Source organism: Prionailurus bengalensis, chromosome B3 (assembly GCF_016509475.1).
Source record: "Prionailurus bengalensis isolate Pbe53 chromosome B3, Fcat_Pben_1.1_paternal_pri, whole genome shotgun sequence".
In the NCBI taxonomy this organism is placed as follows: domain Eukaryota; kingdom Metazoa; phylum Chordata; class Mammalia; order Carnivora; family Felidae; genus Prionailurus; species Prionailurus bengalensis.
Genome location: NC_057355.1, coordinates 100,282,683 through 100,310,678, shown reverse-complemented (window position 1 = coordinate 100,310,678; position 27,996 = coordinate 100,282,683). Strand labels below are relative to the sequence as shown.

Genomic DNA, 27,996 nt, shown 5'->3' with positions numbered 1-27,996 from the left:
GAATGCAAGGCGTACCTAAGGAGTAAAGAGAGGGTCTGGCTCTGTATTGATACTGTTGAGGCCAGACTCCCCTCCAGAGGTGATTCTGTGACTCAGCAATGGAGAGGAGGGCTCCGTAAGCCTCCTCAGGTTCATGAGCATCACTTCAGCAATATGATAACGAGATGAAGGCAGGAGGGCTGGACTCTTCGAGGACGTGGAGGTGACTTGAAATGAGAATCCCGAGTTTGTTGGTGTGGCTGTGTGGGTGGTTTGGTTTTAGGAAACGTGCTTGGGAGTACAGGCATTGGGAACGCAAAGATTTTTTTAATAGCATGAAAACGTCAGTTGACTTTAGAGAGATGGACATCCCACAAGGGAAAAGATGATTGCCTATTTCTCAAGAAAAGAGTTGAACGCAAACAGCTGAGGAAAACACCCTTCAGCACTTTGCTGGGTGTCGGTGTCTGGTCTGTAAGAACAGTGATTAGCGAAGAGCCTCCCAGGCCGAGGAATCCCGCTCAGATTCTAGAATTACGTAGTGAAAAGATAAATCTCTGGGTGTGTTTTTCCCAGAGGCACACCAGATGAGAGTAACAAAAAGAATGCCGGCAAACTGACAGGTACCAAGTTGCTCATTTGTCTTTAGAACTTTATGTGATTTTCCCTTCCACGCCAGTCCAATATAATGGCAAAGGACGGTTTACTTGGCTCCAAGCACTGTCATAAGTACTTTCAGAAATGAACTCAGTCCCACAAAACCCCCTGCCCAACAGGGGGATCATCATCCCCCGTTTTACAGAGACTGAGGTATAGACATGAAGTAACTTGCTCCGTCACAACTAAAACGTGTCCAGCTGCTTTTCCACATGGACTCCACTGGCCTCAGGACTGCCTCATAATTTGGGCCAAATTTCAAGAGGGCATGTGTGTTTTAACCCTGTGTGTTTGCACCCCGTTTCACCCACCCCTGGGGAAAACTGCAATACTGTCGTTTATACTCCCTGAATAGGAGAAAAATGGGGTGGGGGGAGAGAAAACAACAAATGAACAAATGACAAAACCTTCCCCCCGCCCCGCAGTACACAACTGTTTCCTCTCAAGCGTTCCGTTTCTCCGGAGGGAATGATGATCTGTTTGGAATGTCTGGGACACCCCGCAGCTGCCCCATCTGATGTGGGCACTTGTGGCTTCCCAGGGCTCGGGAGGTACTGTCGTCCAGTCTTCCCAGTGAGCAGTCAGAGCCTGGGGCCTGGCCCACTTCCCAGCTGCAGCCCCCAACCGCCCTCCAAGTGTTTGAGCTTCAGGTCTGGGTTGGCTGTCCTTCGTGGGGTCCTTGAGCAGCACGCCGCTGGGCCTCCTGCCCTTGTGCCCACCTCAGGGCTCCTTCTGGTGGGTCGAGGAGACTGGGCAGAGGGCCATGCAGCGAAGCGGAACGGACTGTTCCTTGATGGAAAACTGCTCTTCTCCTCTTGATTAAATGAGTAAATTAGTTCCAGATCCCCTGTCAGAGAGTCAAGCCGTTTAAAAGGGTGAGGGCAAAATAGAATACATGGTAAGGAAGATAGTGTTGTTCTTGCTATAATAGGAGAAAGCTAACAAGCCGTGGAGAGTGAGTAGCCAAATGGTTTTAGAAATGTATTTTTAAAGCCGTGTTTTTGGAAACCAAGTTCAGTGAGCAGGGCCTGTGCTCAGAAGGGCTCTACACTTGGTTTGAGAGCTCTGCGGCTGTTCTCTTGAAACTCTTAATTTGTGAACAGGGCCCCACGCTTTCATTTTGCACTGAGCTCTGTGAATTACATAGCCGGTCCTGTCAGTGTAGTATATTTTAAATCGGTGTCACGTAACTATGGACATTTTGCCCCCTCGGTTTCAGGTAGGCCAGTGTTTCCCGTCCAAGTTTGCAAGTCAGCTTTTGCACTGTGTTGTTTTTTGTTTTGTTTTGTTTCATGCCTAGCAGGGCGGTGAGCTCTTGATGTCTATGCATTCTCACTGATCTTTACCAGAATGTGCCACAGTGCAAATTTGATGCTGGAAAGTACTGAACGAGAAGGGTAAGCATTGGTATTTCTAAATTAAAACATTTCAGAGATCGCTTCCCCCTTTGGCTGGGTAGACCACGCATGTTATACAGCATCTTCTAAAATGGAGAAATGAGAAGGAATTGCCTTGCTCTCAGCTTTCAGCGAGGACATGACCCTACTCTTAACCATAACCATGCTGTGGACTGTCTCAGGAACTTGGTCTGTACTACCCTATAACCCCAGCGTTCTGCTTCCATCCCATTCACCAAGAGATCCAGAGGGAAGAACGAGGGACGCCCAAGGGTATCTTGCTTGATTTGTGGAGCTAGGCGCACGCTGACAGACTTAAGTTCATCAGGTTTAAAAAGTGCTGGAGCCATTTGTTGGTCCTTTTTTTTCTTGGCAAAGATTCTGTAACATACACCAGTCAACATCATTGAGGCAGACCAAGGATAAACCCATGGCCCTCCTTTATTTACTTGCTTGGCCATAATTTGGGACTAAGAATATTGCGTTGTAAGAACACAGAGTGGTGTTTCTTATAAAGTGATAGGGGGAATTGACTAGAAGGCAGCGGGTCCTTTCAGAGACTCAGCCAAGGCATCCCTGCTCCTACCAGGCTGAGAAAACTGGAAGAGTCAGCGTGGACAGTGGGCAAACCCTGGGGAGGTAGCTGGATGTCCTGAAGGACTACAAGGGGGTCCAGTCTGAGGCAGGTGACGGCAGCAAGTGTCACCTTGAGTCTAGACTAGGAGTTACTTTGGGCAAGGCCCACCCACCTGAGGTAAGGAGGGTGGGAGATGTAGGTGAGCTAGAGAGAAATGAGAGGGAATCTAGGAGGAGGTGGTGCCAGGAAGTTCAAGTAGGTGGTGTTGCCAGTGTATCTACCAATGCCAAGGTTCTGGTCCCTGGAGCAGTGGGAGCTGTCGTGATCCAGGCAGAACTTGGGGTGTACCGAGCTGGCTGTCAAGACAGGGACCAGGCACAGGCAGAAGTCCAAGGCAGAAGCTCCAGTTATGACTTAGACGAAGCCCTCTCGGTAGCAGGGATGGCTTGATGTAAAGCCTGGGAGGTTTGGATAAAGCTCTTGAAATCTTTTGGATCTAAGATTAGAATTAATTCTAGGAACTGAGACATAAAGCTGAAAGCATGTTGAGGGTAGTGGCCCCACTGAGGAAGAAAAGGGGGGAACAGAGTCACTAGGGACTGGGCGGGCCTGCCTGTGGGGAGCGAAATTGCCTTCCACGTACATTATGTCGGGTTTGCTTTATTTTCTTCAGTTTTAGCAGATCTAAGCATTGTCTTTATTCCCATTTTACACCTGAGGAATTAGAGGAGTAAACGGAAGTGCCCAGAGTTAATGGATTCCTTGTGTCTGGGGCTCTGTCCAACACCACTTCTGTGCCCTTGGCTTAGATGAGCCCAGTTTATGAAGTTCCTTCAGTGGTGTCTGTAGCCAAGTGGTGGAAAGCACAGACTGCCTGGCTTCTTGTCCCCACTCCATGCACCTTGTCTTATGACCTTGGGCAGGTTACTTGGCCTCTCCATACTGTAGTAAAAAATGAAGATATTAATGTCTTCTTCACAGTGCACTCATGAGGATTTAAAGGGATGCTATATGTAAAGGGTTTAGAACAGTGCCTGGCAAATGAGTGCTCGCTAAGCATTACTACTCTACTCCGTCTAGAAATAAAACTTTAGGGAAGATCTCAGATGTTAACAGTTCTCAGTACCCAGTGGGTGGATGGATCTCTGGCAAGGTTAATCCTGAAGAGGAAATACTGCAAAAATCATTCCTCTTTAGTCTTCTAAATCTTATAAAAGCAAGATTTCCCATTAATGAAATTTTGACTTCTAAAATGGTGAATTTTAGTGAGGTCTTGCCCACTTTAGGGACAAAAATTGGGGGTATGCATTCCTGCTGTATCATTTCCTGGCTTTGTGAGCTGGGGCAATTTTTCCAATGTCACTCACTTATCTGCAAAGGGAATGGGGATGACAGCCAACCTCACAAAGTTCGGAGAATCACATGAGGTGATAGAGTGAAAGCACTTTAAAATAAAAGTTGGTCATGTTTTGGATGTTTTTATTCCCTGAACACAAGCCTAATGTAAGTAATAAAAGGTTAGGTGTCTGTAGAGTAGGGAAGAGGAAGCCATTCTGGAATTTAAAACTGTAGGTTGGATTATCCAGCCCAGTTTTGGGGATTAATAATTTAGTAAGGTCGCCTGGTGGGCCCCCAAACAGATGAGGATATAGTCAGTCCCATGGAGTCTCTTTTTTTTTTTTAGTTATTGTCAAGTTAGCTAACATACAGTGTATACAGTGTAGCCTTGGCTTTGGGAGTAGATTCCTTTGATTCATCACTTACATACAACACCCAGTGCTCATCCCAATAAGTGCCCTTTTCAGTGCCCATCTCCCATTTAATGCCCATCTCCCATCTTCCCCACCCCTCTAACCACCCCCCCCCCCCCATCAACCCTCAGTTTGTTCTCTGTATTTAAGAGTCTCTTATGGTTTGCCTCCCTCCCTCTCTGTAACTTATTTTTCCATCCCTTCCCCTATGGTCTTCTGTTGAGTTTCTCAAATTCCACATATGAGTGAAAACACATGATATCTTTTTCTGACTGACTTATTTCACTTAGCATAATACCCTCGGGTTCCATCCACGTTGTTGCAAATGGTAAGATTTCATTCTTTTTCATCTCTGAGTTGTATTCCATTACATATATATCACATCTTTATACATTCATCAGTTGATGGACATTGGGGCTTTTTCCTAATTTGGCCATTGTTGATAGTGCTGCTATAAACATGGGGTAAATGTGTCCCTACAAATCAGCACTCCTGTATCCTTTAGATGAATTCCTAGTAGTGCTATTGCTGGGTTGTAGGATAATTCTATTTTTAATTTTTTGAGGAACCTCCACACTGTTTTCCAGAGTGGCTGCACCGGTTTGCATTCCCACCAACAGTACAAGAGGGTTCCCCTTTCTTGACATCCTTACCTACATCCTTTGTTTCCTGAGTTGTTAATTTTAGCCACTCTGACCAGTGTGAGGTGGCGTTTCAATGTGGTTTTGATTTGTATTTCCCTGACGATGAACAATATTGAGTATCTTCTCATGTGTCCGTTAGCCTTCTGGATGTCTTCTTTGGAAAACTGTCTATTCATGTCTTCTGCCCATTTCTTCACTGGATTATTTGTTTTACAGGTGTTGAGTTTGGTAAGTTCTTTATAGATTTTGATACTAACCTTTATACGATAAGTCATTTGCAAATATCTTCTCACATTCCTTTGGTTGCCTTTTAGTTTTGTGGATTGTTTCCTTTGCTGTGCAGTTTTTTTATCTTCATGAGGTCCCAATAGTTCGTTTTTGCTTTTATTTCCCTTGTCTTCAGAGACATGTCAAGTAAGAAGTTGCTGTGGCCGAGGTCAAAGAGGTTGTTGCCGTTTTCTCCTCTAGGATTCTGATGATTTCCTGTCTCACCTTTACGTCTTTCATCCATTTTGAATTTATTTTTGGGCGCCATGGAGTCTTTGATCTCCTTTCTGTGCCATTCTCTTTACAACAACCAGATTGTGCTAGTGTGGTTTATTCCCTCTCTGCTCCTGCAGTGGACTCAACCCCCACCCCAGTGAATCCTTGCTTCGATGGGAGCCACACCTGTGACACGAAAGCTCGGTGCCATCCAGGGACAGGTGTAGACTACACCTGCAAGTGTGCCTCCGGGTACCAGGGAGATGGACGGAGTTGTGTGGGTAAGTTGTATGCGCTGTGTTCTTTCACGGGGTCCTCCAGCCCTGTGTTTGTAGAAGATAGGTGCGTCTGCTTTTATGATCTCCACTGATCAACAAGACAAGTTTAGCAGCTATTAACCTAAATGCTGTTATTTAAAAACTGAAGCATATTCTGGTTAGGTTTGAGAGGATAGTTTGGACGTGGGTGTTTGGGGCTGGGATTGGAGAAAGAAGACAACTGTTGGAGTTCCTGCATATTTTGAGTTCTTAAGTTTTGTCATTTTAATCCTGTATTAAGTATTTTCTTATATTTACTAAAACATGTGTTTTCAGGTTGTCTTCAGGTTTCAGACATTGTTTTTTTTCCCCTGTTATATCCCCACAATCCACAGACATTTCTTTACATTTCTAAAAGAAAAGTCATTAGTGTGTTTTTCTTTTAAATGTTGAGTGGTTTTTTTTAAAAATAAAGTCTAAAGAATGCTTACAATATTGAAATATTTCTCCCTTGGACTTATACTTGACTGACTGCAGATAAATATTATAATCTGCAACATGCATTCTGGTCGATGCTTAGAAATCTTACCTTTGGACTTCTGTTTAGTCCACAATTTATTTGTCCTGTTGAAGCTTCATAGTAGTGAGGAAACATCGAGTGTTCAGACCTTTCACTTGTGGAACCCTTGATTTAAGCCGCGCTTTTCTGTCGTTATTTCTTCTTAGATGTAAATGAATGTGCAACGGGCTTCCATCACTGTGGCCCCAACTCTGTGTGTACCAACTTGCCGGGCAGCTACAGCTGTGACTGCCGGAGTGGTTATGAGTTTGCAGACGACCACCACACTTGTATATGTGAGTGCTAAGCCATTTCTCTTTTGGGCCAAAATAGTGCTGAACCTTGCTCTTTGATTCATTAATGTTTCCGCTCTAACGTACAGAAGCTCTGCCATATGGTTTCTGAAAACACTTTGCGCGGAAATAACCCTATGGCCCAGTTCAGCCCTGGGTTTGTATGTTGCTTTCCTTTCGGTGTTGAGTTATTGAAGGGTGTTCACCCAGTTGGGATTCCTGCGTGTCTTGGTATCTGGCCCAATCATATAACAAGACTGTGAACCTCTAATACCACCGGTTCTGGACAGAAGTAAAATATTTCTCAAATTTAAATGAAACAGATTTATGATTCAAAGATGCTCGCCCCACTGGGCCAGCTGTACAACTCCATCTGTAATAAATGTACTCTTTCAAGGGTAAAAAAAAGAAAAGAAAAAGAAACCTTTGGACCTAAAAGTGCATCCACAGGAACTAGGATCCCAAATTCATCCCATTGGTAAAGCCAGACGATGATAGAGAAAATACACTTTTTAACCCAGTGGGATGAAAAAGTAGCAGTGATGATAGAAACTGTGTGTGTGTGTGTGTGTGTGTGTGTGTGTGTGTGTGTGTGTGTAGTTCTGGTGAGTTATAAACTTTATCAAGGACTATTTTAATGACTGATCTTCATGTCTAGAGTTTTAACCACAAACCCAGACCAGCACTTCTCAAACTTTAATATGCATACAAGCCATCCAGGGATCTTGTTGAAAGTCAGATTCTGATTAACTGGCTCTGGGATAGGGCCTGAGAACCTATATGCCTTCTAAGCCCCTAGATGTCCTGATGCTATGGGTGTGTGAATCACACTGGGAGGAGCAGTCTCACCCATCTGCAGGTCTGAACTCTCAGATGTCCTTGCCTTCTTCTCTTTTCAGTGATCGCCCCACCTCCCAACCCCTGTGCGGATGGCAGTCATTCCTGTGCTCCTGCTGACCAGGCCCGGTGCATTTACCATGGGGGCAGCACGTTCAGCTGCACCTGCCTGCCTGGTTACACTGGCAGCGGGCACCAATGTACTGGTGAGTACCTGCGGGTCGTCAGCCTCAGTGACTCTGGAAAGTTGCCTTGTATGCAACATCCCCACGTAACCGGAACCTTTCTCAAAAGGACTTCTCCCTTCCTTGACTCACACAGCCTTGAAATTGTCCAAAGAGCAAGAGAAAAGCTGTCCTTTGAGTCAAAAAGCAGAGCAAAGGGTATTTTCCCTTGGATTAGATTGGTGAGCATATGGTGGGGACGTTCCCGGAGCACTAGGAAGCCACTGCGAGCTTGTAGCCAACCTTCTGTTCCTTAGAGCTGGCGTAGGCTGGAGGAACTTCGGGAAAGCCTATTCACCTGTCGGGAAGTCTCCATCCTTCCATCTATGGTCAGTGACTTAGTCTAGCACTTCCAGTTGCGCCTAACTTTGAGTTGCTTATGATACTGGTTGAAGGGGTATTTGAAGTAATCTCTAAACATACGTGCAATTCTTTCTCATTTTTTCCCTCTCACCTCTCTCTCTGGAGAGAAGGGGAGGGGGTGGGGAGAGAGAGAACTCTGTCTTAAGAGGATAGTAATGCATACATAAATACCCAAAACTTTTTTTTTCCCCCAGAAATCTAACCACATTTAAGCTGGTTAAGACTTGGTACAGTATTTGATAAAATCACTAAACTGGAATGCAGGACTAACTGTTAAAATTTAACTCGGTTAAATAATAATAATGTTTGAGGTTGTTACTGAACTAGGTATAATTCTCTGGGTATAAATATTCATGAAACTGGGATTAGTAGTACTTTAATATAGAGATTATTTAAGAAATGTACATAATCCACAAAAGGTTTTCAAAATATATCCAGTGACATGATGGAATTGAAACTCCATTTCATGCTGTCCGTAATGCGCACAAAGTTAGGGTAAAATGAGACACCGGCAATGAGAGAATGGTGGGAAAAGGGTCTGTGTGGGGATTATAAGCCTGGAACACAGGGTTTCCCCCTCCCTTCAGACTGCTGCTTGCATTGGCTGGGCCACCGTTGATGTGCTAGAACAGCCGTGTGACCCCTGGGAACTTCACAGCAGATGAAACAACATGCCCGCCCCGCCTCCTTATCAGATGTTCGCTTCTCCTCCTGCTCCTGATTCCTCTTCCCTTCCCTCTCCGCGGAGAGGCTCCCGGACGAGCCCACTGACGCGGTCCGTTCTGGACAGAACACGTGTCAGGGCAGCACAGCCGTCCTCTCCTTCCTCGTTGTGCTGGGCCATTTGGTATTGTCTGAACTGGCTCTTTCATGTTTCCACTTCTGTTGTACAGAAGTTCTGCTGTATGCTTTTCTTAAAAACACAGTTTATACTGAAATGACCCAAAGCCGTGGCTCAGTTTAGCCCTGGTTTGTTTTGTTTTTTTCTCTACTAAAAATATCCCCAGTTTTAGAGCTCAACTGCTTCCCAGTGAGAACGAGGTAGATTTGGAATTCACAGATGCTTCTCCCACTTGACCAGCCCAAGAGTTCCATCTGTAATAGATACACTCTTGACACACAGAGGGTAGCCTCCACAGGTATGGGGGTCAGGATGTGAGGTGCACAGACTCCTCATGGTTCTGTTCTTCATGCGGGAATAATGTTTTGTCCACCCTTGTGAATCTTTACCGTTCAGTTCCATTTAGCACATTTAAGAGATGAGACTGCCTGGAGAAGCAAAATCTTGTCAGTAGAATTGCGTATTTAAACATCCGGCCACTCAGGTCAGCAGAGATCGTGCCTTTAAAGTATTTTACTTCTTAGGTCTTTGGTTTAAAGCTAACAAGTTGAAATTAATTGCAGCCTAGGTGTGATGAGTGTTAATCAGAATGTTAATTGAGTTAGATAGTTTTTGCCCTAATCCCGTCTAGATTCATTCTGTCTTCCTTCTTTTAACTTCTGTTTGTCCTGTAAAACTTTGGTTATCTTTGGGATCATGTTAAAATTGGTTACTTTTCCATGTTGGGAACTTGTGAGTAATGCCATTCATTGTTATTACTGCCCTCTTGCTGATTTCTGCCATTTTTAATTGTCCCTATTCAATCTTTGCTTCTCTGCATTTGGGATTTTCTCTGGAACTCACAAACTTAAAACCCATCAGTTGCTTCCCTTAGTGTATTAGTTATCTATTGCTGCATACCAAATTACCCCAAAATATAGTAGCTTAAAACAATACACATTTATTATCTATAGGTCAAGGGCCTGGGAATGGCTTAGCTTGGTCCTCTGCTTAAAAAGATCCTCACAAAACTGCAACAAGGGGTCTGGTAGGCTTGGGGTCTCCTCTAAAGGCCTAACTGGGGAAACATCCTCACATGGTTATTGGCAGGATTCAATTCCTTGAGGCCTGAGAGCCTCAGATCCTTGTTAGCTGTGTCCTGGAGATGACCTTCAGCTTCTTGACACGCAGACCTCCAACAAGGTAGCTTACTTCATCAAAGCCGGTGGCAGAAAGTCTTTTAGCAAATTGGAAGTTATAATCACAAAAATGACATCCCCTCAATACTGCTTTCGTGTATTGATTAGATGCAAGTTACTCAAGGGAAGGGGATTACATAAGATTGCAAATGCTAGGAGGTAGGGATCTTTGGGGGTCCTTAGAGGCTGTCTCCCAGAATCCATTACCATGGGTTGCCTTCCAAGCTTTTCAGACTGTGGAGTAGAAGAGAATGAATAGTCCTTTTCCTAAAGACCTATGCCATGCCTAAATCCGACTGGGCTAGTCATGAAGGTGATTTGCAGGATAAGTACATACGTGTGTGTGGGTGTATGCACATGCATGCACATATTTAAAGATATGCCACAATGTGCATGTGTACCCGTGGCCATAGAGAGAAAATAGCAAAATAGAGAAAAATAGAGATGGAAGCTCTATTTTGTGGAAAGTGCACATTCTTGAAGCATGCATGTTATTCTTTACTCCATTAAACTAGCAATAAAAGGTGTGTGGGTTTTTCTCTAGCCAGTTTGTTAAAAACCAGGTTCCCTGGAGAGGCTGGACTTGGCTTTGGGTTCTCAGTCTAGTCTGAGTCACCAGCAGTTACTACTTTTATCCAAGTAGAGTTCAGTCTTTTCCAGCTTCCCTCAATCAACCCCGATTGCAACGGTTTCAGGGTTGATGTCCACCTTATGTTGGTATGAGCCGGTATTTCTCAGGCATGTTTGTCCTCATAGATCTTGGTAACTTTGCCAGGTGAAGCAGTGTGTCTTGAGTTGGGACCTTTCCAGGAGAAGCGATTGAGTTACGGGTGGGACATCCCTCAGCACCATCACTGCTCAGGAGGGACGTGAGGAGAGGCACTTAGGTTATTCTGTCTCTGGTTTTCTGTTCTAAAAAGAGAGATGTTAAGTAAGGTGTGGTAAAGTTGGTGCAGCCACAGGAGAAGAGTACAAGGTTTGCAAGGAAGGAGTTTATTATGCTCATGGGTCCCAGAGAGAGGGTCACCACATACCACACAGGGGCACACCCAGCAAGGTGCTTGACCGAATAGGTGGGGAGCTAGAACTTGTGGGCTGAAGCCTTTATTGGGGTCTGGAAATTTCACTGGATGGTCTGAAAGCAAAGGGGGTTGGGTGGGATGGGTTAAGGGTAGCTAGAATCTGGTAATCCGGTGGTTGGGTTTGTTTTGAAGGGACCTCGCCTGATTTGGGTATGGGCTCAGAATTACGGCAGTGAAAGCTTTGAAACACCAAAGCATGAATTCAAAATGGAGGGTTTTAACAAATGTTCCATACAGGTGTTTTACCAGCTTAACAGAATAAAATGGAGAATTGTGCTGACATTGAGCCATGTTTCATGATCTGAGTGGCAAAGGAGTTCTGTGCCCCAAACATTGTCGTCTTGACCTCAGTGTTCTGACAGCCCCTAAAGACCCCTGACAGGGATTGTTAGGCATAAATGGCAGCTCCCAGCCTGAGCGTAGCAACAAGGAGTTTCTCCCTTCCCTAGGGGCTGAAAGTGTTCCATGCTTTCTGTCCTGACACTTGACATCCTGTGATAGAGGGAAGAGCTCCCCTTCTTTACACAAAAGCCCCAGTTCCCCCCACACCCCTCAATGTTAGCACTCCTTGGGAGGAGCCATAGCCTGCTCTGAGCCCAGGCTCTGGAGTGGCTGACTGCACTCATTTTCTGTCATGGTGTGAGGTCTTCAAGGAGGTATGGGGGACTGTGTTTCAGGGAGCTTTACCTCCTCCAGCTTCTAGGGGACGGGGGCTCCTCACTTGTGATGCTTTCTGTCCCTTCAAGGGCTTTCTCCTGCTGGTCATTTACAACCATTAGTGTCCCTCCCCCTGACTCTAGTATCTGTGGGAAGATGACTGGCTTTCAGTCTGATCACAATTCTTAGGCCATAGGCTTTAAGAACATAAGGAACCTGGTAGCTCTGGGGAGTCCCCTCTCCCTTAGTTCAAAAACAATCTCAAGAAACTGATCCATGGGTTCTAGAAATAGGCCCTGTGTCTCAGGAATTCCTGCTTCCTGTCATTGCCTGGGGTTCCTGTTAGCATGAGAAGTCCTTTTAGCATATGTATTATGAATAGCTTCAATTTCCTGCATTTAATTTCCTGCTGGATGTTCAGTTTTACAGCTTTGGTTTTACAGCCAGTTTTATGGCCTCTTGCAGGCCCAAGGAACTGGATGGTCACTGGCTTTGCCCAGCTAGGTGCTGGAGTTGTCCTCGTCAAGAGACTGAGGGCCAGACTCAAAGATAATTAAATATGACAATATAGAACCTATTGATTAGATTGGAGATAGAGTTTTTGTTGTGATTAGTCTGGTTTCTTTTTGGTTGACTGAGGAGCTAATCAGAAAACCTTGTTTGTTTCTAACCTTGTACTTTCCTGCCTTTGTAGGTGGAAAGAAGGTAACTAGGGAGGCCAGTTCATCTGGGCAGAGCCTCTCTGGGTGGCATTAAACTCCGTTCTGTCAAGCATTCAGGATGGTTTTGGACTTAGGGGAGCTGATGTATGTTGACGAAACTTCCTTAAGACTGAGGATAAGCAGAATGTGAATTCCCTAATTCGACATAAGAGATTCCTCTCCCACGAACATGTCTGCTCACCGGCACCTGGGAGGGTGGCTCAGTGAGCACATGGTCATAGCAAGGCTGGTAGTCATAACCCTAGAAGAGATTTCACCTGGGGCACGGGAGGCCGGCTGAGGGGCCAACTCTGTCCCCAGCTGATCCATGTCAAATTCACGCTGTGGCTCTTGGGCTTCCTGGGTTCTATGTGTCTCTGCCATGGGCTATAGCAAATTGATGCATTTCACTTCTGGGACTCACATTCTTCTAGGTTTCACATTGATCATCCCAACCCACCTTTTTTCATCCATTTTTTAAATCGTTTTTTGGGTGTTTTCGTGAAAGTGACGGCTTTCTTTTCAGTGGAGCCTTGATCAGACTTACACTCTTTATCCTCCTTTTACTCTGGAAGACTTCCTATCTCTGCAGAGAGCTTATCTCAACCACTAGCCATTGGTTTTAATAGTTTGACTCTCATAGGTTTTTTGGGGGGAAAGGGGACTGTCTTGCTATTGTCTGCATATGCTGATTGCAGTAAATAAAAGGACTATAAGCTGGCATGTAAGGTTCTAGGATGTTGTAACTTAAAAAAAATTTTTTTAAGTTTATTTTGAGAGAGAGAGCACGGGAGGGGAAGAGAGAGGGAGGGAGAGAGAATCCCAAGCAGGCTCCACACCAACAGCATGGAGCCTGATGTGGGGCTCAGACTCAGGAACCGCAAGATCATGACCTGAGCTGAAGTCAAGAGTTGGACACTGAACCGACTGAGCTACCCAGATACCCCTAGGATGTTGCAGTTTTGAGAAATATGAAATTTAATCCTTACAGTACCATGTGGAGAGTGGGAGGGCCTGAACTGTTTGTACTGATAAACCTGACAAATTTAGATGTTCTTTTTAAATTTTTTTTTAAATGTTTATTTATTATTGAGAGACAGAGGCAGAGCGTGAGCAGGGGAGGGGCAGAGAGAGAGGGAGACACAGAATCTGAAGCAGGTTCCCGGCTCTGAGCTGGCAGCACAGAGCCTGACACGGGGCTCGAACTCACAACCTGCGAGATCGTGACCTGAGCCGAAGTTAGACACTTAACTGACTGAGCCACCCAGGCGCCCTTAGATGTTCTTTTGAATGTGTTGTTCCAAACTTCTGATAATATTTTTCTGACGCTTTTCTATTTCTTCTAAAGGTAGAAAGTAGAGAAAATTTCTGATTCCTTGGGCATTGTAGATGGTAGGACTCTGATTCCGGGAGACTGGATGTGCTTCCAGACTTAGTTGAAAAAGCATTTGGAGCCTCACCGGGCTTCTCCGGATCTGTAGATTGGTGTTATAGGGACATGGTGCCAACAGGGCAAGACCGAAACCATTGTTACATGTATTTACTGCTGTGGTACTGAAAGGAAGTGAGTGATTTACAGCCCAAAGGCTAGTTCAAAGGTAATAACTTCCTGGAATTCACTGTGGATGAAAGATACTCTAGAAATACACCGCAGGATATTTTTTTTTTTGGAAGTGACCACACATTTGATTTCTACACTGTACATTCTTAGTCTAATGGGTTCGCTCACGTGTCCCTCGACTTTGTATGTTTAGCCCGCCTTTAGCTGTCAGCATATTTCTGCTCATGCCCAGAGGTCTTCTAAGGTTGACCCCTTGGCATTGACCCACATGTACTAGGGCCGCGTAGTAGCCCCAGTTGGGTGCAGTGAAGTCATGCTGTTCCTCCCTGCCCCCCCCACCCCCACCCCATCCCTGTTCCTGCCTCTGCAGATGTTGATGAATGCTCGGAAAACAGATGTCACCCCTCGGCTACCTGCTACAATACCCCTGGCTCGTTCTCCTGCCGATGCCTCCCTGGATATCATGGGGATGGATTTCAGTGCGCACCTGGTAAGGTCTTGAGGGCTGCCTGAGGCACAGAAAACTCCTGGTTCCTTCAGTGTATTTTTTCTACAGCCTTTAGCCTGTTCTTATCGGGGACCAAGGCTTTTCTAGGCTCTGGATTTTCTTCCTGTTCCCTCCTTCTAGTTTACTTAGAAGTCCCTGGTTATTAGTAATCTGGGAGGCCAGGAGTGTGACCCCACCCATTGTCCTACCTAGTGGCAGCTGTGTTCAACTCCCGTCATGATCTGCTTTGCCTTGGTAAGTGTCATTTAGATGAAGGACTGGGATAAGCTTACTAAATAGGAGCCATATGCACCTAGTGAGCCGGTAGTAAGCCCCCGTGGTGACACTCTAGGAGGTCTTGGCCAGCACTGTGTGACCTAGTGATTGCCATTGACCTGGAGCTTCTCAGACTTAGACTCTGGACTTGAGAGGATGAACAGAGGTTTACTTGTTTTCTCCCAAGTCTCTTGGGATGTTTGGACACAAGCTATGGGTTCTTCATTTTACCCTTAGGGCTGAGGGAGGGACGATTTTACAGTAGGTATGGTCAGCTCAGGACTTAACAGCGTGAACTGTGAGAATTAGGGAGACATTAGGTAAATAGTGGCAGAACTAAAATAAGAATCCAGGAGTTCACAATCTCCGTGCCCGGCTATTTTTTTTTCCCATGTTATGCTGTCTCCCAAGTATAGGGAGGGAAAAATAAGCAAAGAACATCACCTCAGATGAGAGACTTTGAAGTTAGCTGGTAAAAGTGGATGGGTTGCAATGTCTTTTATTCCTTCTTTGTACGTCTCCTCCACCCTGGTCTCCGAAGACCCCACATCAGGACTGAAACCCTGTGAACGCCAGCAGCGCAGTGCCCACGCTCAGCACACCTATCCTGGCTCCCGGGTGCACATCCCCCAGTGCGATGAGCAGGGCCACTTCCTGCCACTGCAGTGTCACGGGAGCACTGGCTTCTGCTGGTGCGTGGACCCCAATGGTCACGAAGTCCCCGGCACCCGGACTCCACCCGGCTCCACACCACCTCACTGCGGACCAGCAGGTGAGCCAGGCAGGAAGGAGCTTGTACCGACCTAGGCCCGGGGCTTGAGAAGCTGAATGGCGCAGCCTGTGGGGCAGATTATAACTCCTGCCCAGACCGTGCAGACTCGGGGCCGACTGCTGTCCTTTCATAGCCTCCTTCCTCCTGCGACCACTCAGATGATCTGTGCCCACCTGTGCACACATTCAGGTGACAGGGACATAGACTGACATCACTGTTACACGTTGGACTCCAGCCTTAGACTTGCCCGGTACAAGACGGGACGTTGAGATGAATGGTGTAGGTCAGGCTGAGGCCACTGCCCGAGACCTGTTATGGCAGCTTAGGGAGGCCTTGGAGCTAACGGATCTTGCCAGACCCGCCTTTTGTCCAAAGAGAACTGCCTGCACATGTTCCTTTATATCACTATACTCTGCCTTCTGAATTTCAGGAAGCAGTATGAAGGCCAGTTTAGTATTAATAGGAAAAATAAGCAGACACCTGTGGGTGGATCCCACTAGTTTGCTCTAAGCTAATGAGCCCCGCTGTCTCTAGGCAGGCCCAGCATATCAGTGGGGAACCCCCTTGCCCCAGCCACTGTCCGAAGAGATGCAGGGACCTGTTGTGTTAGCCCGTGCGGTCTGAGATGCTAATGGTGAGCGTGTCTGTAACCATCTGAGGGCTCTCCGTGCTCCCCGGGGGGGTGGGGCCTGGCTACCAAGTGCTCACATGTCCTGCCAGCTGCAGGTTGCCAAGGCAGATTGTATTCCTTGCTGAGTTGTTAAGAGTGGAAAGCACGTTTTTAAAACTACAGAAGAACTTTATTATGAAGAATGTAGGATTGATCTGATTCCATTTTGGCCAAAAATTCCTATAGCCATGAGCTTGCTATTTTTACTACTGGAAAAGATAAATCTTGGCTTTTTACATGAGAGTAAGAAGAGCTGGTGAATTACCACCAGTTTTGATCCTGTCAACAATATCGCAATGGCCGGGACATGAGTAGTTCTAAGATTCACACAGGTAAAAATTGGTAATGTTTGATCTAGATGTATACCTTTGTTTCCGCAGTGACATTCCTAGTTCCTCTTGTCCCTGTTTTTAGGAAAAGATTTGACAGGTCCAAGGGGGAAAAAAAGGAAAGAAAAATCCTGTTTCACTCCTTTAAAATCTTTAAAAAGTCTTGGTTCTAACTCCATCTGGGATTTAAAGAAATCAGATGGTTGGGACCTGCCTTAGGGAATGGTTCAGAGTTCTATTTACTAAGACAAGCATTTAGTTTTAAGGACCGTGATTCAGAAGGGAGCCAAGAGAATGAGAAGTTAATGACTGAAGGGAGGGACACATTGTCTTGTGCAGACTCTCCCCCCAGTGGCCCAGGCTCCTCTCTTGGCACTGGTTTGGCCTTGGCTGCCTTTTCTGACTAGTCCCATCTGCATAATGGGGTTGGCTTGAAGGGAGAGAAAAAAGTCTGTGTCCAAGATTTCAAACTATTTAAAACCCTGCCAACCGAAACCAGAAATCAATCTGTAGTTGGATTAAGAAGTAGCTTCAAATAGTAAGGAATGAGAGGGATGCACACGTATCAGTGATGTGCCCATTTCCCAGAAGCTGAGTGAGCCATGTGTCTCCATTCCAGACAAAGAGCCATGCCTCATCGGGTGGTCCCCTGAGCTAAGAACACACCCTCTGAGTTTGCGGGCGGACCTGGAGCCGTGTTGGGAACTTCTGCGGGGCATCCCACCTTGAGGTGGCTCGTTAGTGTTTGAAGAAGTGACCTTTCCCTGTCTCGATTCTTTGAGACACATTTGGGTGAGGAAGTCTCCTTCTCCGTTGGGTCTTATAAAGAACTCTGCTTCCCAAGGGTTATGAACTATAGAGGTCACCTGAAGGGCATCTGTTGCCACCAGACCTGGTGAGTCTTGGAGTTGAGCTAGTTGGGTTTGAGCTCTGAGGATTTTGTTAACCATCCTCCCTCTCGTCCGGAGGAATCGTAGGTACTAGAACCGAATTGTAATGTTTCCAACTTTGTTGTTGGAGGCCAGTGGAGTTTTTGGCCAAAGGAGTGACATGAAATGACTGTGTTTGAAGTATTTTTTTTGCTTTTTAAAAAAATGTTTATTTTTGAGACGGAGTGAGGGAGAGAGAGAGAGAACACGAATGGAGGAGGGACGGAGAGAGAGGGAGACACAGAGAGAGGGAGAAGCAGGCTCCAGGCTCGGAGCTGTCAGCACAGAGCCCAAGGCGGGGCTCGAACTCACAAGCCATGAGATCATGACCTGAGCTGAAGTCAGATGCGCAACTGACTTAGCCATCCAGGTGCCCCAGAAATGACGTTTTAAAGGGACTCTTCTGGCTGCTGGCTGTTTACATTGGGGGGTGGGAAAGAGGGTGGAAGCCAGGGACCAAGTGAGAAAGTTTTTGTAATATCCTAGCAGGAGACCATGAGGTTCCGACCAGGGTGATAGGGGTGGATATAGTGCGAAGTGAAGATTTTCTGAATGTATTTTGAAGGCACAGCTGACCTTTTTCTGACCTACCAGATGTGGAGAGCAAGAGACAGAAAGGAGTCAGGGATGATTGGGCCCACACAATGGAAAATGGAGGTGCTATTTACTGATAGGAAAAAGTCTAGGGGACAGCAGCGCTGACGGTGGAAAGCAGGGTCCCCGTTTTTGTTCTGAGATTAATGGCATACACCCAGGTGGTAGTATCATGTAGGTACTTGGCTGTGTGATTCCACAGACCACAGGCTTCGAGTTACAGGAATTAAAGCAGCAGCAGCTTCTAATGAGCTCCTTTACATACTCCTCTGATAGACTGGGGTACAAGTTACTTCCAAAGCCCGCAGCAGACTCCCTGCAGACAGAGAACCGCCACGTTTGGGACAGAGCGACAGCCCTGTGGAAGCAAGCAGGGAGAAAACTGCAGCTAGAGAAGCTACTCTGCAAGAGCTCACAGGAGTGTAAGCCGGGTGGTGAGCCAGGAGGGCGAGCAGAGGGGAGGATGGTGGACAAGGGCGGGGCAGAGCTATGGGCAGGAAGCAGGAGCCCGGGAGAAAGGTTCAGCTTTGAGCCAAAGGGCTTCCAGGAACTGGAGCGTCTAACAGTCAGTATAGAGCTGTTGGCCACCACGTCCTCCATGCGCACCCCTACTAATTACAGTGAGTCTTACTCCATATAGTTTTCCAGTGAGCAGAGTGAGGGCCACATAAGTAGGGTAGGAATAGGAGGCAGGAATAGTTTGGCAGTAGGGCAAAGTAGGGCAGGCAGTAGGTCAGGACTAGTTTGTAAGATGCATGGCCAGTGTCAAGATTGTCCTCTCAGGTGCAGGCCTGGAACTTGGACCAAGCAGGAAAGAATAAATACTGCCTTTAAGTATCATGTAGGCCCCTGAGTCCCCGAGGAGGGTCCCCACCAAAGGGCTCTGTTAGCAGAGGTCCTGGGCCCCGGCAGAGGTGTCCCCATGGGCCGGGTCCGAGTGTGCCCTGCACCCCTGATCTTAACCTCCTCTTGCTCTCTGCTGACATGGCTGGCCTTCATGACAAATCCTCCTGGCCCAGGAGCTTTTCTCCGTTCTCCAGATGCCTGTGGAGAGCTTCTTAGAGCACTTGACTGGTCCAACGTCCAGGCGCTTGGCTGAGGCCTTGTTGGCGGATACTAGGAGGAGGGAGGCCAGGTGTGGGGATCTTCAGCCACATGCTGCATTCTGTCCTTGGCTCACGATCAAAGGCTTTTTGTCCCCATCTGCTCAGAGCCCACCCGGAGGCCCCGGACTGTCTGCGAGCGCTGGAGGGAAAACCTGCTGGAGCACTACGGTGGCACGCCCAGGGACGATCAGTATGTGCCTCAGTGCGATGACCTGGGCCACTTCACCCCCCTGCAGTGCCACGGGAAGAGTGACTTCTGCTGGTGCGTGGACAAAGATGGCAGAGAAGTGCAGGGCACCCGCTCCCAGCCAGGCACCACCCCTGCATGTAAGCACCCGGGGGTCAGCCCTCATCCCCCTCATCCACTCTGAGGGCTTTCTGTATGGAAACTGCCAGCTGTGAGTGAAGCTGGGGAAAGGGGGGGCCCATAGGTCCAGTGAAAGAAGTCGCTAAGATGCCGTGTTGATTTATCAGCTGGTCTGCGATCCAAATCCCTATTTGGATTTAACGTTTGGTTTTGTCATTAGCAGTTTCTGTAATTAGAACATCTGGAACTCAGTTCAACAAGCAGTTCCTCCTCCCCAGCCCAGGGTGAGAGGGGACACGTGTCACCCTGGGGGCCCAAAGAAAAGCGGACACAATACTGGTTTTTTTGCCCTTAAAAAGAAAAAAAACGTTTTTGCTTTGTTCTGAGGGAAGTGTTTTGTTGTCTTCCTCCCTAGTAATTGGCAGTGTTTTACATAATCCTTGGGGGGGAAAAAAACCCTAGAAATTAGAATTTCTTTTAAGGAACATCTGGAATACATCTGTCTGGGGTAAAAACCTTTTGATGTTTTTGGAGGTTCTGGTATGTGGAAAGTAACTTCTTCCCCTGTCCCCACCCACCTTTGTGTTCTTTCCTCTCCGTTCTTCATACCCTCCTCCTTCCCACGGCAGGTATACCCACCGTTGCGCCACCTACAGCCCGGCCCCTGCCCCGGCCTGATGTGACCCCTCCGTCTGTGGGCACTTTCCTGCTCTACGCCCAGGGCCAGCAGATCGGTCATTTGCCCCTCAATGGTACCAGACTCCAGAAGGACATGGCCAAGACACTGCTGTCACTGCATGTAAAGTGGATTTCTCCCGTGGGGGGGTGGGACCGTACGGGGCGTTCAGATCTGGGCCAGGGCCCGAGGTAGAGGGAGGTCCTGGAGGATTTCTGGGCTGCGGTCCAACTCCATGAGTCTGACGCCACTGCCACAGAAAGTGAGGGCACTGTCTGCCGGGAGTCCTGTCTGACTGACCAAGGCTTTCTCCAGTGGTTCATGGGGTATCAGAGAAGTGGAAAGGGAAGTTCGGAGTTACCAGGATATGGAGGCAGTATGGTGAGCCGAGGGAAAATGGAAAGAAACTCAGCCCGAGTCCCCAGGGTTCTCTCCATGCCAGGCATCTCCACAGAGGGTCCAGGACTAGCTAAAGGGTGTGGTTTCTGTGGAAAGAAGTTAATGACTGCCTCGTTGTTGTAGCCCCCTCCCCTCTGTTTTGGTTCTGTTGATCGGTCTCCTATCTTCTCTAACTCCTTCACAGATGAAGATTTGGGTGGAGTGGGACGCTGGGAAAGGAGTGGACAAGCTTTCCATAGGAGATGCTTGTCGCTTTCTGAGCCAGCAGCCTCCCTCCATTTTGGAGGACAGCTTTCTTCTCTAAAATGGAGAAAAGAGAAGGGAGTTCGCCAGAAAGGCACTGATGGTTATTAAGGAAAGCCGTCTGATTCCATTTCTAAACTTCATGCAGCAGGTACTTGCTCATCTGATAGAAGAGTACAATGTCCGTGTTTCCCTTTACTTATGTTATCAAGCTAATTCTGTAACTTTTGGGATTCCAAAAAAAGCTTAGAAGCAGGTAGTCTTCAGAGAAAGAGGTTTGTTTTTTTAAGATTTAGGTTTTGGAGTTTTCGGTGTGTTGGCAACCACTAGCATACTATTCTGTAAGCTTCTCTAAGAGAAACTAAGAAACCGTCAACACCTCAGTCTAACTATCGTAGCCAAGGCTGATGGTTTTACTGCATTTCTGCGCTTGCCTCTCATTCGGGCAAGGTGGTGGTGGTAGAACTGAGAGAATGGCACATGGGTTATGAGCACGTCTTGGGGAAATTTACTCAAACTGAGCCTCCTTCTTCGAAGAAACCCTGAAGTCAGTACATGGGTTAATGGATCCCATGATTCCCTAGGTCACTGGAAGCACATGGATGTCACTCCTGCCTGAGACAGATGACTCACTTTTCAAGTAAAACTGTTCTTGACCTTCAGATCCCTCTAAATCAACTGCCCATTTTTTCCACAGGAGTCAAATCCTGCTCTGTACAGTATTTTTTATATTGACTTCTCTCCCGGAGGCATGTCAAGCTAGCCCCAGGAGGCTTTGTTAGGCAAGCAGGGAGCTGGTATGACCTCAGGGACAGCCAGATGGCCCCTGGATGTTGGCTTTGCACATCTGTTGGGCTTCTCAGACCAGGAGTCTGGGTTGGAAACTGAATGAAGCAAGTACTGTGCAGAGTTTTGTAAAGAAATACCACAGACTCAGCATTTAAAAAAGACTTCTTTATTTAGCAATAGGGAAGGGAAGACCTCCCTAACCAGCGGTTTGGTGACCACCAGTCTCCAGTTCCTTAACCCATCCTTCTGGAGACTTTCTTCTACATATGATTACAACCAAACCATTTGCTTTGTATAAGAAGCAGAGATAGGGATAAGGGATTAAACCTCAGGGGAAAGATCTCATGATAGTTATAGGAAAAGGGAGAGTAAATTTTGTTGTTGTATGTTGGTGAATTAAAATTTTTTTTTGAATGTTTCTTTTTGGGAGAGAGAGCACAGGTGTGCATGCGTGCACAAGCAGGGGAGGGGCAGAGAGAGAGCGAGACACAGAATCTGAAGCAGGACCCAGGCTCGGAGCTGTCAGTGCACAGCCCGACGTGGGGCTCGAACCCACGAACCGTGAGATCATGACCTAAGCCGAAATCAGACGCTCAACTGACTGAGCCACCCAGGCACTCCTATGTTGGTGAATTTTAGAAAGGCTGTTTCAGAAGTGCTGATACCATTCGGAAGGAGTACGTTTTCACCCAGTACAGTATTAAGGACTTACTTTGCTGAGACTAATGTTTGTTCTCTAATCACTCAAGGGGCTGATTTCATGAAATCATTTTATTACTGCTGACAGTAATTGTGCTTATTGAGCACTTGCTGTATACTAATGACCGATGAGGATACTTTACAAGAACTTTTGGTAGAATTTTTATAGCAGCACTATAAAGTAGGTACTAGTATCTTCATTTTGCAAATGAAGAAACCCAGGCATAGAGAGGTTAAATACCAAAGTCATAGCTAGTCAGTGGCCAAACCTGGCTGGGACCCCAGAAGTCAGCCTCTAAGCCACCTGTGTAATCCTGCTGCATAGCTGCCCTTAGGACTACTGTGGGTCATTCACTACAGCCATGTGTGCAGCAGCTGAGCACAAGCTCTGGGGAAATGCATGGAGTCCTAACTCTTCCAATTTCATGTTTTGGTCCACAAAGGGCTCCATAGTCGTGGGAATTGACTATGACTGCCGCGAGAGGATGGTGTACTGGACAGATGTTGCTGGCCGGGCAATCAGCCGTGCCAGTCTGGAGCCAGGAGCAGAGCCTGAGACGATCATCAGCTCAGGTCAGCAGCTTCATCTGGAAGATGCTTTGTATTTCATTTGAGTCTCCTACGTTCACCAGGGGAGGTTAAGCGCCATTTAAGCCACTTCATCAAGCACTGCAATACCAGCCCCTCTGTAAACACACACTTATACGTAAGAAAGGAGGCAATTCTTATTGTGAGCCTGTTGAGAAATTGGAACTCTCAACAGAAATGGCTCACAGTGAGAACTCAGGGTGTGGCCCCAGTTGATGCTGCCTGGCCCCAGCACTGTGCATGCCCGGTACCATCAGGCTGGTGGGTATGTAGTCTAGAAGGAAAACTAGAGGTGGCAGGACAAGTAACAAAGGATCCGTTCCTCAGTTAACCTGGTTCTTGAGGCCGAGAGCCTCTCGGGACTTTTTGTTTTTTAAACTGTTCAAACATAGCAGATCTCTCTGCTTCGGGTTCCCTTTTCATGCCTGCAAATACTCCAGTCCTGCTGTTCTACTTCCAGGTCTGATAAGCCCTGAAGGACTTGCCATTGACCACTTCCGTAGAACAATGTATTGGACGGACAGCGGCCTGGACAAGATAGAGAGGGCCAGGCTGGACGGCTCTGAGCGGAAGGCCCTCTTCCACACGGACCTGGTGAATCCTCGAGCCATTGCTGTGGATCCAATCCGAGGGTCAGCTGGGCTTCCCTATTCTCCTGCTTCCTGTGGATCCTAATTTGGAGCCCTTGGATTTTAAATGCAGTGTGGGGAGGGTCAGAACAAGAGTGCAAAAGCTCCAAAGCATGGACTTAAAAACAGTATTTATGTAGGATCTACTAGGCGTCAGACGCTGTTCTAGGCAAAGGGGACAAGGTCTGCTCTTTCGTGGAGCTCACATTCTGGGAGGAAGTAAGGTAGTAAACTAATGAATAAACTAGAAAATCATTAAGACGACAGCGCGATACAGAGAACATTCAGAGTATGTGAGAGGCACTGGGGGGCCACCGAGATCACTGACCAGGCAAGGCTGTCTAACACTTGAACTGGATGGGTGGGTCTCCTTCAGCAACACATTAGGAAACTCTAGTGCTGAAGCAACAGGGTTAAGTTCCTTAAATGGTGAGAGTAACCAAAACTCAGACACTGGTGTTTTATTTCTCTGGCCTCATTTTCGCTATTGCAAAAAATCTTTATTTAATTTATCCCACAGCAACTTGTACTGGACAGACTGGAATCGTGAGGCTCCCAAAATTGAAACGTCTTCTTTAGAAGGAGAAAATAGAAGAATTCTGGTGAATAAAGACATTGGACTACCTAATGGTTTAACCTTTGACCCCTTCTCCAAACTGCTCTGCTGGGCAGACGCAGGTATTACTGATGGCATGTACGCACAGCACACTTCAGCACCATGGGTGCCAGCACTTAACTGCAGCTTTTACAACAAAACCAAATCCCAGTATGTAGAGCTTTTGGCTTCAATTTTCAACAGTACAGCCAGCACAAAATCTACTCCTTTGGTTGGTGTCTAAACTGTTAAAGAACACTTTTAGTCGATACTTCTAATCCTTCTTGGGGTTTTGGGTGGGAGGGGTTGTCTGTGACTTAGGCAATGATCTGAGGGCTGGAACTATGCCCCAATTCATTTTTGTGCTACTAGCCCTTCCCCACACAAGCACTTGGTATACTTATTTTTTTTTTTTTTTTAATGTTTGAGAGACAGCGACAGTGCAAGCGGGGGAGGGGCAGAGAGAGAGACAGAATCTGAAGAGGCTCCAGGCTCTGAGCTATCAGCACAGAACCCAACACAGGACTCGAACTCATGAACTGTGAGATCATGTTCTGAGCCGACATCGCATGCTTAACCGACTGAGCCACCCAGGTGGCCTGTCCTGGTATACTTTTTAAAGTAAAGAGCAATTTTATCCTCTGTTGGAACTGGCAAACTTAGATAAATGAACAAGAGGCTTTTTTTGTTTGTTTGTTTGCCAGTATCAGAACATTTTACAGTATGCTATTACGTGGAAGACATTTTTTGGAAAGTGATGTGGCAGGACGGCCCTTGGTAGTAAGTTAAGGTTGCCAATACCCAAGTTCTTTCTGTTGTGTGATCTCCTTATTAGAAAAATAGAAAAGATGCTATAGGTCTTCTTCTATACTAAAAAGAATATGAAAATGTCCATTCTTAAAGAATTCTAATTTAATAAAAGGAACTATAAATGCAGATGGATCAGTATTATAACCTGGTTGGCCCAAAACAAGTTATTTTTTTTAAGTTATATTTTTAAAAACTACCTGAAATTTAAATCCATGTTTCGTAAGACGCATGAAAACTTGGAAACTCTTGACTTGTTTAGGTACTATGAAATTTTCTTTTTTTTTATTTATTTATTTATTTTTTTTAACGTTTATTTATTTTTGAGACAGAGACAGAGCATGAACGGGGGAGGGTCAGAGAGAGAGGGAGACACAGAATGGGAAGCAGGCTCCAGGCTCTGGGCCATCATCAGCCCAGAGCCCGACGCGGGGCTCGAACTCACGGACCGTGAGATCGTGACCTGAGCTGAAGTCGGACGCTTAACCGACTGAGCCACCCAGGCGCCCCTACTATAAAATTTTCAAGAGTGCTTCCTTTACACTGAAAAATATAAGCCATGTCGCCATTTTAGTTACTTTTAATTCCTATCTAGAAGATAAGTCTTTAAAATCCTTCAGTATTTCTTAAGGGCCTTATGCATTGCTTACAAAGGGCAAGTGTTTATCTGATGTTTACGACAATTTATGAGGTGACACTTTAATTAGAACAAAGTTTATCTCTAATGTCCTACTTAGGGAGAAAAAAATGCAGTCCTCTCTTCCAAGAAGGGATCAAGAGTCTAAATTCTAAGAAACGAGAATGCTATTAAACTGAAGACTGGTAACAGAACAGGAAAATTGTAGTTTCTAATTTGCATCACTGCACTGGGAAGAAAATACCCTATTTCCTCATCTACCTTTGTTTCCTTTCAGAAGGCCTCCACCTGCCACAATTATTTTTGGCAAATGACTTTTCCCCTGGTATGGAATGATTTCATTTTCTCTGGTGTTTTAAAAGGAACCAAGAAACTGGAGTGTACGCTACCTGATGGGACTGGACGGCGGGTCATTCAGAACCACCTCAACTACCCCTTCAGTATTGTCAGCTTTGCAGATCACTTCTACCACACAGACTGGAGGAGGTGAGCCGACGCACACTGGACGTGCCTCACGAGCCTGGGGTTCCGGAAGACGCGCCACCCATTTTACCTAATGTCACTAAGTGTCTTTAGTAGACTATGCCCTCTGCCGAAGTTTCCATTATCTCTGTTAGTAGGTAACATCATTCAAGTGCTAATGCTTTTTAAGTCCTACTTAATGGCACTGCTCACACTGAACTATCCAAAAAGGAAGTACATGAATCCAAAACACTACCCCCTTAAGTGGTGCCATGTGATTTAAATTGATTTTTTTTAAAAAAATGGTATTATGGATATATTGTCCACCTGGGAGAAGGAAGAGTAGTGTGCCCCAAGGAGGAACTGGGGAACATTAAAAATACATATGGATGTCTAAGTCCTTCTACCCCATTCCTTGCAATCTTGATTTAATTGGTCTGGTGTGAGGCCTAGGCATCAGTATTTTAATAGATTTTCAAGCGATTCGTTGAACAAGGGTTGAGAACCATTGACTTGGACCAGTGGTTCTGAAAAGTTTTGTATGGCATCAGAAACATTCCAAGGGATTGTTAAAACCTATTGCTGGGTCCCAGCCCATAATTCCTGATGACTCAGTAGGTTGGAGTTGAGGCCATTTGTATTTCTAACAAGTTTCCAGATGATGCTGGTCTGGGGACTACTTTGAGAACCACTCATCTAGAAAATCTTCAAATCTAAATGAGTCAAAACTCACTTGGTTAAATTAAAAAAATACATATTCTAGAAGGCTAGCAGAGGATTTGCTATTGAAACTGAGTTTCTATCCAACCTTAAATCCCATGAATTTACTCTTCCTTTCTGTTACCAGGGATGGTGTTATATCAGTAAATAGAGATAGTGGCCAGTTTACTGATGAGTATCTCCCGGAGCAGCGATCTCATCTCTACGGGATAACTGCCGTCTACCCCTACTGTCCAACAGGTAAACAAAATGTGCAGCATGCTCCTTTGGATCAGCAGGGTAGAGAAGGATATACCTGGTAACTGATGATCCTTGGCCCAGATGGCAGCTGCTGCCACTAACATCACCACCAGGGAGAGCCACTTTGAATAGAAAAGTTAATGGCCCATACACAGGGGTGACCAATCTTGACTACCCTAGCTTAACTATACACAAAAAAGGCCAGCCTATAAGGATATTTCCTCTTTAAAATGTTGTTGCAACTGGGTTATAAAATATTCACCCACTGTCTCTTCCACCTCCCCTCACAGGAAGAAAGTAATACAGCATCACAAAGGATTTGGAGTTTACAATCAGAATCTGGACCCTAAAGAGCATTTACTACAAACACAGGCAAAGAAAGTGAAAAAGGAATTGGACCTACAAGATGAACATTTTCAGTACAAAAAGACTAAGTATATCTTGTGAAAAGTTTTATACCTCAATCTTTACTACTGTATTTTGAATAACAAAAGTTACTACAAGTTTTAAAAAAGTAATAGAATTTTAATTGCTTATTAAAGCAATTTTTAATAAGCATTTCCGTCATATTTAAAGGGTCAAACTCACTAGACTACATTAAGACCCTAAATCTAATTTTTGCTTAGGATTCTTTCTGACCAAGAAATTAAAGCATGGGTTGTCAGTACAAAGACACAACCCTAAAGACCACAAGCCTTGACCTAGAGAAGGCTATGTGGAACTGGTAGGGAAGTTTCTCAGTAAAATTCTAAGATATTTTTTTTTTTTTTTTTTTTACCTCTGCATCACTGCATTTCTATTTATATTAAAAGGTGCTAGAATGTTTCAATTTGTATCTTCTGATTCTATAAGTCCCTCTATAGTTACCCACAGAAGTTACTACATTTATAAATACCAAAGATGTAACAATTTTCAAATTTTCTAGATTACTCCAATAAAATATTTTAAGTTTTCCCATGATTTGAGCATCTGTATTGTCTCTGTAACAGTGCTGGGGACTG

The 27,996-nt window shown here is 45.8% G+C and overlaps 1 protein-coding gene across 1 annotated transcript in view; it reads left to right on the top strand.

Moving 5' to 3' along the window:
- NID2 (nidogen 2) overlaps positions 1–27,955 on the top strand; it is a 67,424-nt gene extending 39,469 nt beyond the window's left edge. The window contains exons 9-21 of the mRNA XM_043556154.1: positions 5,626–5,769; positions 6,472–6,600; positions 7,497–7,640; positions 14,412–14,531; positions 15,346–15,576; positions 19,310–19,531; positions 20,141–20,310; positions 22,761–22,890; positions 23,366–23,537; positions 24,055–24,212; positions 25,936–26,059; positions 26,883–26,995; positions 27,286–27,955. Coding sequence (XP_043412089.1) covers positions 5,626–5,769; positions 6,472–6,600; positions 7,497–7,640; positions 14,412–14,531; positions 15,346–15,576; positions 19,310–19,531; positions 20,141–20,310; positions 22,761–22,890; positions 23,366–23,537; positions 24,055–24,212; positions 25,936–26,059; positions 26,883–26,995; positions 27,286–27,296 — 1,868 coding nt within the window. The 3' untranslated portion in view covers positions 27,297–27,955. The remainder of the gene's footprint in view (positions 1–5,625; positions 5,770–6,471; positions 6,601–7,496; positions 7,641–14,411; positions 14,532–15,345; positions 15,577–19,309; positions 19,532–20,140; positions 20,311–22,760; positions 22,891–23,365; positions 23,538–24,054; positions 24,213–25,935; positions 26,060–26,882; positions 26,996–27,285) is intronic.
- Positions 27,956–27,996: the final 41 nt, after the last annotated feature.